Here is a 10000-nt window from a genome sequence, read left to right as displayed (position 1 = left end):
ATTATCATTTGGAAGAACATAAGAACAAAAAAATCTTCAAAATGCAAGAAAATAGTTACAAAATCAGCGTGTAACGCGTAACAGCTAATTTGCATGAAATAGTTAAAAAAGTAAAATTTCACCCTCAATGTAATCTATTTAAGAAAATTCAACCGAGCAGAAATATTAAATAGGAAAAAATGACACTATACGCAAAATTACAGTTCTCCACATTTATTTTACAAATAAAGAGAATTATAATTCTAAGGACGGTTGCCCTTTAGTGCTTGTGTAACGCTCAAGGTCCGACAGCGCTCCATGCCTTACAAATACCAGGCTAGCGACTTCCAAACGCACCTACAAAAGAAGAGAATTTGTTTGAGTAAAGTTCATAACATTGTTTACCATCGAGTACGAAAGGTTTTCAATGATCTCAAACGGCGATGAAGAAATAAAGAATTTTCGTGATCGGAAACAAATCTGTTGCGTACTTTCGATTAGTAAAATTGAATATTACTTACCCACAAGAAAACCTGTATCTCAGCCTCTAGTTACCAACCGTCGCCGATACACAGCTGCAGCACAGTTCACTTACTGGTCTTCAAATCCTGCTAAATTTTATAGTCTTCAGTAGGCTTAAAACGAAGAAATTCTACAAACAGTGAATCGGAAACATATTTCCAGTTGAACTCCACATGTGTTCAGCGTAACGATCAAATTACAACCACGCTCGTAGCACACTTTCCAGCCGAAATCCACAACAAACATCGAAGGAGTCCTGTGTAACCTCTCCTTAGTATCTTGGGGGGTGTTTATATAACAAATCAGGGGCAAAAAGCGGGAAAATATCAGAGGTAAGTGGACGTGACGATTGCGTTACACAATAGTGTACAAGGACTTTAGAGATGAATACTGAGAAGAAAAGCATTTCAAATGCTGAAAAAGTGGAGGGAATAAAAGATCTTCAGGGCTTAAAGGCCTCTCTTTTGTTAGAGAGAACATCACTGACATGAAAAAACTAGACAAAAATGAAACAGCTTTTGGGCTTGCTGGCACTTTGTGACACCTTTGTGGGGAATTACAGAAGAAAAGAAATAATATTTATTAAGTGCCTTTGACTGTAAATGAATAAATAATTGCCTCTTTTTAGTATACATGATTTAGAAGTAGTTGTGTTAGTTAAGTTTGTTGTATTTTAGCGATAATAGTCATGCTAAGCAAACCAAATAGTCAGATGCCACGCCCAAAAAGGATTCTGGGTAATTTCTAAAACAAGCTGTAGACAAGAATTATACCCTGAAAATTTTCCAAATATGTTTCTTTGATGTTAATTACTTAATATCTGGCAAGTAATGATGATTTGGGGATATTTTACACATTTTCATGAAAGTGCTCTCTGTTACACTGGTGTACATGTGTATCGTGCTACAAGTCATTGTAATTTTGTACCTTAAGAGGGCCACAAGTTCATCAGTAATGTTAGTTACTGTCACGTGTTACCCTCGTAAAATAAAGTCTCTCTCTCTCAATAAACTAAGATAAATAATGTTAATTTTTAGCACAGGTTTGACGATTTTCAAGCAAACCTCCATAAAAACAAAGGATTTCTAAAAATAATGTAACAGTAGTAAAATGTAAATACTTTGTTTACAGTGGAAGCACTTATAACTATCGAGCTAGTTCACAGGTACAGAACATTGTACCCCACTTTTAATAATTCAAACTTAACAAAAATATGATTAAGAACCCCAACTGGCAGGGGGCAACCACTTGGCTATTTACAAAGCATGGTACAGCTGTATAGTTGAAGTTGAATCTGGGACAACCGGAAACAAATCCAAACCAGAGGCCAGAACAGGATTTGGACCCGGGGCAACAGCATGCAAACCCAACGCCCTAACCACTGGACCACGCTGCATGAGAACAAAATCATTAACACAAGAAAAGCAGGAAGGTCTGTATCATAACAAGGTCAACTCCTACCTCACTTTCATTTAAAGGCCAGGTAACTAAGCACATAAATGTAAAAAGATCTATTTACGGAAATGTCTGAACAGTTATTAATTGCCCAAACTAAGTGCAAGGATCACTTCTACCTTTCGTCTATAACTCACACTTTAAATAATTTACAGCCATTTTTTCAATAAAATTGGTGCAGTTGATGACTTTCCTCTAAGGAAAAAGGAAATAGTTTTTACCTGATTCTTCCACGGGGTATGCAAAGTGCACCAACACACCAAACTCTATCTTGTGTTCATAACCGGGAACTGGCAACAGTGTTCTCCCTGTTAATTCCTTCTTATCAACCTACATGTACATAAAATTAACAATCAATAAATTAATCAGTCAAATAATCAAGATTTCTCATTGCTTCAAATAAGAGCTGAGTTTTCAGTCAAAAACATTCATTTTATGCTGCCTGGACAAAAATCGTATTGCTAGTGCAACATGTTTTATCCACTTGGGAAACACTGTTCACCTTAGAACATGACGAGCCAGACGTTCTTAGCAACCAAAACAGGACCCTGGCACCGTGTGGAGATAGCAGGCAATTTGCCTGGTATCACCATGGGGTGCCCTGTAATGTACAATGTAGCCTTCCACTGTAAATGAATTCCTGAGGATTATCTCTTTTATCAACACCTTAAACTTAAAAGGTGTTTTGATCCTCTAGTTTGAAAGATTTTTCTTGCCAGGTTTTACTTAAATTTCTTCATTCAAACATGATGCTTAAGCAAAAGAGAAGATGACGTCACTCCTTAGCAACCGTTTTAGCAACATTTTTCATTTCCAGTTATCTCTGGCTTGTTATGGTAGTGTTTAAAAATTATTCTTGTTTCCTAGCCTAGGAGACATCACATAAAATAATTATTTAACAAAGAGGGTCCTCAATTTCAATGGCCATTTTTTACACAAATTATTCAAAACAAGCTGGTAAAACTCTTATCCACTGCAATTTTGCCATCCAAAACAACTTAAGAGTACAAATTGCATCAGTTTTGAGTATTTCAAGTTGATGCAAAAACTCATTAATTATTAGCATTTTACAGTCACTGATGCAAAACAGCATCACATACTAGTTTGAGCGTTCAAGTGGTTCAAACCTCTCTTGGTATACACCTGTAAATAATTTAATTAAGTGCTAGGTTCTCACAATCCTGATGATGATCCTCGCCTGAACTTACCTCGATATCAGAGATAGCAGAGTTTAAAGTGCATGACCAGTTGACCAGTCGTCTGCTCCTGTAGATAAGCCCTTCATCATGTAGGCGTATGAATGCCTCTTTCACAGCTCTGCTCAGTTTCTGCAATGATACATTATATTAAGATAATTTTCATTATTATAAATTCAATTCAATGGAAAATTCACCTTCATGGTCGTACACTGTACTCTATTTCTAAAAGTTGCTATAATTATAACTTTAACCAAACCGATCACATAAGACAATCATACAAGGACATGTACAGTACCACAAAATCAGAACAAAGACTAAGCAAAAGATAATACAATCATTTAAATATTAATTACTATTAGCACAAGCTACACAGTAGCTACATGTATGTGATAAACTTCATTAATGTGCCTTCCAACATTGGTTTCCAACATTGGTCACAAACTGAAAGCAGGACTGTGCTACATGCTTCCTGGTATTGTTCAGTTGCAAACCAACTGGTCTACCTCCCACAAGTAGAGATTTAATCCTGAATTGCATTTTGTTAAAGGTAAAGTCACTTTATTTAACATTGGTACTTCCTTCAGTTACAAAACTGGTATCAATGGAAGCCGACGATGCACCCTTTACCCCCCTCCCTCTGTCAGTGCTCCGTTTTACGGATATTTAAAGCTATTATAGCTCCATGGATCAGAGGAAAGTCAAAACAGATGTTGAAGTCACTGAGGATTGAATGGGGGACCTCTCGCTCCGAAAGCTGTTGAGACATAATTATTAATTTCTTTCATTCTTCCAGAAAAAGCTCAAGTGAAGGGTGATGGGATTACATACACATACTGTACATGTTGTTTATTTACCGGTGATACTTACTTTATTTATTTATTTATTTATTTATTTATTTATTTATTTATTTATTTATTTATTTACTACACCCATGAAATGATTTTTTTTACATCTAGCTGTATGCAAGTACAACAGCAAATTCAAGAAAGCTCAAGGGAAAAATATTTGATAATTTCACACCACTGCCAAATTATTCATGCAACTCTGTAGTGTCTATGAAATTTGGTTGACAAAATGACCCATAACTCCTGAATTTTACTAAAAATAGCTGCTTTGAATGAACCCTGTCATATTTGAATTTTCATGTGATTCGCAGGGCAGCAGAAACCAAAAACAACATCTTTATTGCAGAACTGCATGTACTTCCTGAAAGAAACCACTCTAAACGATAATCCTCAAAGTCCCCTAATTTTGTCAAAAGGTGATGCTTTTTTTAAACACACTGACAACTGAAACTCGCTAGGACGCTCCCAGTTGATGAGTAAAATTGTCCGGCGTTACTGTAGACAGAGTAAAATGTGTCGAGTCTCACTCCCAGGGGCCAATGGGTTAGGTACATTTTAATATGATTATCGTTCTTTTAATATTTGTATACATGAATTTGTTATCCATTTACACATGAATAAACCTACAGGATCCATTGTGAAACAAGCTCTGTCCCAGTCTACAGACACTCCCATCTTTCTTAACTGCTCATAAATCCTGTCACCCTTCCTATCGAAAAAGAATACAGATAACTACTGTAATTATAATAAAATAATATTATTAAAATTAATTTGTCTTCCATCTTTTATCCTAAATAATAAGAGTAAAACAACGTTGATTTATACTAAAATAATGCTACGCATATCCTTACTCATTCTTCCACTTCCACACTGCCTCAACAAACTTCTCTCTTCCCAAATCATGTCGTGATAAGCCTTGCTCCCTCATTAGCTTCTTTTCAACCACAACCTTAATGAGAATCATTCAAAACCATAATTCAGACAATACTTGCAACATAAAAACTATGGAATAGCATTTTCAATTGATACTGAACTCCTGATGTACATGTAGTCATTAAGTTCATAAATTGAAATACATACATGTAAGAATGTTCTCGTTTTCAAGAGTCAATTTCTTTACTGTTCATACATGTAGCAGCCAATGATTGTGCTTATTAGACCAACAAGCCTCACTTTAAAGCTAGCGGGTCAAAAACACAGGACACATTCCACAGGTCAGGGTACTTATCACTGTGCTACAGACAAATAAACAACACCAAAAGTTGACTTAGTTGTTCATCACTGGAGCGGAGACTCCTTAGTCTTGCATTGTGGAATGTGACCTGTATTTTGGACCCGCCTCTTTAAAGCAGCTAGGAGTTCCAAGAAAAAATAATTTTAAGCTGGTGACTAGTTTGAGTAGAATAACCGGCTGTTGCCATTCATTAGTAATTATTGTCAAATGACCTTTATTACATGTTATCTTACGTTGGAAAAAAACTGTTCTGTGCTGATCAATCAATCTAGAGAAAAAAGTCGCTGACTTCACTCAGCCACCTTCACTGAGTGAAGTAGCTGACACTTTTTGTTGGTGTTGTGTTTTGGGCCTTTTTGCCATTGCCATATTTGGGCATGCCCATATACGGAGAGCCTCATGTGAAGTTTTCTGTGTTCAGATCTTATTAAATTGCTTCAGTTGTTGTATTCAATGTTCATGTCTTTCTTTTTTCTCGAGTTGTTATCAGCTACACTGTACAAAATATTACAGTCAGCCGTTGGTAACTTATTGAAACCACTGTTAACACAAAGCTGGGGCTGTTTTTAAAATGTTTTAATTACCCTACGAACTGAAGTTCAAAATGAATGCATGTTTTTGCAGTTCTTTTCCTTTACTTTTGTGAAAATAGAGCAGAATTGTATTTTCAGTCTCCTCCGCTTCAATAGTGCAGACCCGTGAGGAAACAGCCAGTGATTTAATTTCACAAAAACCACACTCCAGAAGATGAGCATGATGGCAATGGAGAGAAAATTTATTATACAAAGCACTAACCAAATGAAGATGATACCAACTTAAAACTTTGTTGCTATGCTCGAGAAAGTTTTTTATTTAAAAAACCTTTCATCCCTTCAACGAACGATCCTGTCTTGGGATCCAGTCCTTCCCCGACAGATCACTTAAAAATGTGACAAACCAAGTTTTCCAATAGCTTTGCATTGATTGTATTTGTTCTGTTTGTTTAGATCATTGGTGACCCCTATTTTTTTAATCATGAATCACTTCCCTTACTTATTATCTACAAAATATTATGAAATGAAAAAATTTCCGCCATAAGAAGCTTTTTTTTTTTTTCATTTTCTTTCCTTGTGCCATCGAATTCGAGGAAGTGGACTTGCAACAGGTAGAGCTTAATATGAAAACACTCGTCGACGATGAACTCTAGGCGAGAAATGAAGAAAATTTCCCTGTAGGTAGATTTTGGAGTGAACATCCTTAAAGCATTGGAAAAGTGTTGACATTTAAGTATTGGATACCCATCTGGTCCCTGTTGGGTCCCCATTGGAAGTGTTGGAAAACCCATTTAAGGTGTTGAGAAAAGCTGTTGAAAAATTATGTGCTGAGGTGTTGAATAAAATATATTTTTTGGAAAAACCTGTTGGGAAAGTTCACGCAAGCCATTCTAGGTGTTGAGAGCAAACAATCATTCATACGTTCGTCAAAGGAAAACATTAAACAAGTAACTGTTTGTCTTTACAATAAATATTATTGTAGCTACAATTTAATACTGTCAAAGTCACCTTTTGTTGATCGATAGAGCTATGTTCGAAACAAATAATCATAACGTGACATGTCATTTTCCAGCCATGCCATCGATCTGTTTGCATCGACAAAACACCATGTTTATTTGCTACTTCACAGAGATGACTTAGTTCAATGGGAAAGCGTTTAAGTGTACGTTTTTCTGTGAGAGGTCACAAATACATTATTATTACATTTACAGTGTACCTGTGTAGCTATTCCAGCATGATCACATCCTGGGTTCCATAATGCTGTCTTTCCAATCTGACGATTCCTTGACACAAAAACAACAAAGCCGATATACAGTAATGCATACAGGTTACTCCTTTATTTAATTAAAATACCATGGAAACCTTTTGATACCTCTTAACCAACCGCTAGCATTAACCAGGCTTCGAGCAACTGGACCCTATATGTTATACCTGAGACTTACTGTAACAACCAACAACTGGGTCATTACATGTATATTTTTTCATTGCACCCTACTACTGTGGACTCTCACTGTTGCAGACACAAAAATATGTAAATAACGGTCCTAAGGGTGTTCGCTATAATGAGAGTTGACCGAGTGTATAAATATTATGTTATTTTTCATGTTGAGCAAATTTTAAAAATAATGTACAGCCATGTAATTATTGGTGTAGGTGTGAATTTTAAGATTTTGTACTTGGTGTGCAGGCTCTTACATGTATTTACAATGAAATATGTTGTTGCAGAATGATTAAGTACTGTATTCTTGCTGCAAGAATTGGTCTTTTTGGTGGCACCTCCTTTTGATCTCATAGATCTCACATTCTGTATTTTTGTTCTACCTTGCTATCATCAGCTGAGAGTATTTATTTATTGTGTACATTGTAAACTCACCTTCTTGTTATGCAATCCTCCACAGCAGATGTGAGAGCATGACCAAGATGAAGTGAGCCAGTAACGTTGGGTGGAGGAATGCACATCATGAAAAGGCCCTGTGGGTTTGGCTCTTGAAGGTCCTTTCGCTGTTTCAAATAAAATGACAACAATTACACTGTACATTCATGTGCCATATTAGAAATCAGAGAACCAGTTATTTGATTATTTTAACGGGAACATAGTTTTTCAGTGAGTGATTAACCCATTGATGAGTAAAATCGTCTGGCGTTAGACAGAGTAAAATACTCTGGCGTTAGACAGAGTAAAATACCAAGTCTGGCCGGTTTCGGCCGGTTGGACGTCAATGGGTTAATGAATAATACTATTAATCAACTACACAAAATCATACAGATACATGTAAGTCATGTACATCTTTTTACCCTCTTTGTGTTTTACTCATCTATATTCTACATGTACTGTACAATGTAAGTCTCCCACTTTACATCATCGTTTAATGTCATTCCAGTCCCTAACTACTGTATTATCCCCCAAATCAAACATGCACACACGGAATAATGATTATCAACATTGACTCCGGGGAGTGAGACATAACCGATTTCACCCTGTCTAATGCCAGACAAGTTTACTCATCAACTTGGGGTATCCTAGGGCATTTGAGGTGTCAATGGATTATTGAAAATAAGAAATTATTAAAGTTATATCTTGATCAAAAAAGTTGTAATGTTAGTTCCTTACCCCATACTCTGGCTTGAAAAATCCCTAGAATGGAAAGGGATTTAAAGATATTAAAACGATTATTATTTCACCCAATGCAAGGCTGCTGTCTAGAAAAGTTTTAAAGGGGCCCTCAGAGCTAAACGCTGAGAACTTAGGAGCCCAACATATGAAGTGAAAGGTGTTGCTGTGAAAAATTAAGGAGCCCAGAGCTATTCTTTGGGAGCCCCAGGCTACCGGGCTCCTGTTAGGCAACAGCCTTGCAATGCAAGTACATGTAGATGTATCTTACATTATTGTTATAAGCCACAATGGCAAATAAAATACTCTACTTCTTGAGTAGCTCAGATGGACATCTCAATCTAGTCAGTTAATTGACCAACTCAAAATCCTCAGACCACAAGAATTTTCCCTAAGTAATTGTACAATAATCACCAAAAAGTCTGAAATCCCTCTGACATTCTGCCCACTGAGCAGTCTTTCAGCAGATTGACATGGACAGAAAACACATTAGTCCCTTAATAGTGATGTCATGCAAATACCCCTTTCATACCAGTTTCACATAATGTCACTGTGACAATCAGGTTTTGTACCAGTCTGAGGCAATGGCATGCTGATCTCATTCTGAAAACTACATAATGCATTCACCCAATTAACCTCTGTCAAGACACATTCACATCACTGCTGGGTTCAAACCATAATAAACTTTTCAATATTGTTACACCAGCTACAGTACTTGCTTACGCATATTTTTTATCATGGCTTGCATAAGCACACAGCATCAGCACAGGTTAGCAGCTTCATGTACTGTACATACCTGTTTTTCCCACCAGGGATACCAAGCTGCCTCAACATAAGTTGGACTGTAGCTATCTGGCATTGCTCCACTTACATCTAGCACAAAAGGAAGCCAACAGGATAACAACATAAACTTTCATAAATTATTTTATCAATGGTGACTGACACAATGTACATGTATGTACACCCTGCACTTGCAAAAAAAACCTGAGTGCTCCTTACAAACGTATAGAACCTAATACTTTCTGATGACTACATGTAGTTCGAAGGCTATTTATCATCAAGCTACAGTACATGTACATTAATTTTGATTGTAGCCTAATATAGCACTTACCCACAGAATAGTGAGTTCAACAGTGGATCATACAGGAAAATTTGGTTTCATCAAATGTGTTGATAAAGGTCAAATTACCACCATGAATGATTTGGAAAGCTGACGTTTCAAGTGCTGGCCCTTCGTAAGGGCGAATCACAGTTTCTTTAGAAACTAGAAATTGGTAAACAGGGGATAGTCATATTCACCTCCTTAACAACCAAGGTAAGAAGTTCACACTACATGTACACTGTAAATGACTTGTAGTTTAACCCTTCCATGGGGGTCACTTCAGGGATGAATGGGTTACTTTAAGAACATCTCAGTCCACTCAAAAACAAGAAAATTAATAATTATCCCCTCTAACCCTTTCTCTCCCGAGAATGCAACTTACAGATTTTACACTGTCTAACCCCATAATTTTTATGATTTTACTCATCAGTAGGGACAGCTATTGGGATGAATGGCTTAAAATAATATTATTTATTCACCTTTTTTCTCTCCTGGTGCAGTGGGTTTGTCATAAACAAAT

At 36.5% G+C, this 10000-nt stretch overlaps 1 protein-coding gene and 1 long non-coding RNA gene across 3 annotated transcripts in view; both read right to left on the bottom strand.

Annotated features, from left to right (window-relative positions):
• LOC137993150 (valine--tRNA ligase-like) overlaps window positions 1–10000 on the bottom strand; it is a 35328-nt gene that overhangs the window by 22435 nt on the left and 2893 nt on the right. Inside the window, exons 2-10 of one of the 2 annotated variants that reach the window (XM_068838835.1) lie at window positions 9960–10000; window positions 9175–9251; window positions 8379–8402; window positions 7641–7768; window positions 6984–7050; window positions 4852–4949; window positions 4628–4709; window positions 3165–3284; window positions 2178–2286 (exon numbers count right to left, since the gene is read on the bottom strand). The exon at window positions 9960–10000 is cut by the window's right edge and continues 41 nt beyond it. In XM_068838835.1, coding sequence (XP_068694936.1) covers window positions 2178–2286; window positions 3165–3284; window positions 4628–4709; window positions 4852–4949; window positions 6984–7050; window positions 7641–7768; window positions 8379–8402; window positions 9175–9251; window positions 9960–10000 — 746 coding nt within the window. Of the gene's footprint in view, window positions 1–2177; window positions 2287–3164; window positions 3285–4627; window positions 4710–4851; window positions 4950–6983; window positions 7051–7640; window positions 7769–8378; window positions 8403–9174; window positions 9254–9959 lie in introns of both variants that reach the window. The other variant, XM_068838837.1, reaches the window with a different exon arrangement.
• Window positions 198–745, bottom strand: LOC137993153 (uncharacterized). The gene is made up of 2 exons (XR_011121817.1): window positions 501–745; window positions 198–336 (listed from the first exon to the last, which is right to left on the bottom strand). It is a non-coding gene; the product is annotated as an uncharacterized lncRNA (long non-coding RNA).

This window comes from Montipora foliosa, chromosome 2 (genome assembly GCF_036669935.1).
Source record: "Montipora foliosa isolate CH-2021 chromosome 2, ASM3666993v2, whole genome shotgun sequence".
Classification (NCBI taxonomy): Eukaryota; Metazoa; Cnidaria; class Anthozoa; order Scleractinia; family Acroporidae; genus Montipora; species Montipora foliosa.
Note: the sequence above shows the minus strand (reverse complement) of the source record. Positions and strands in the feature narration are given on the sequence as shown.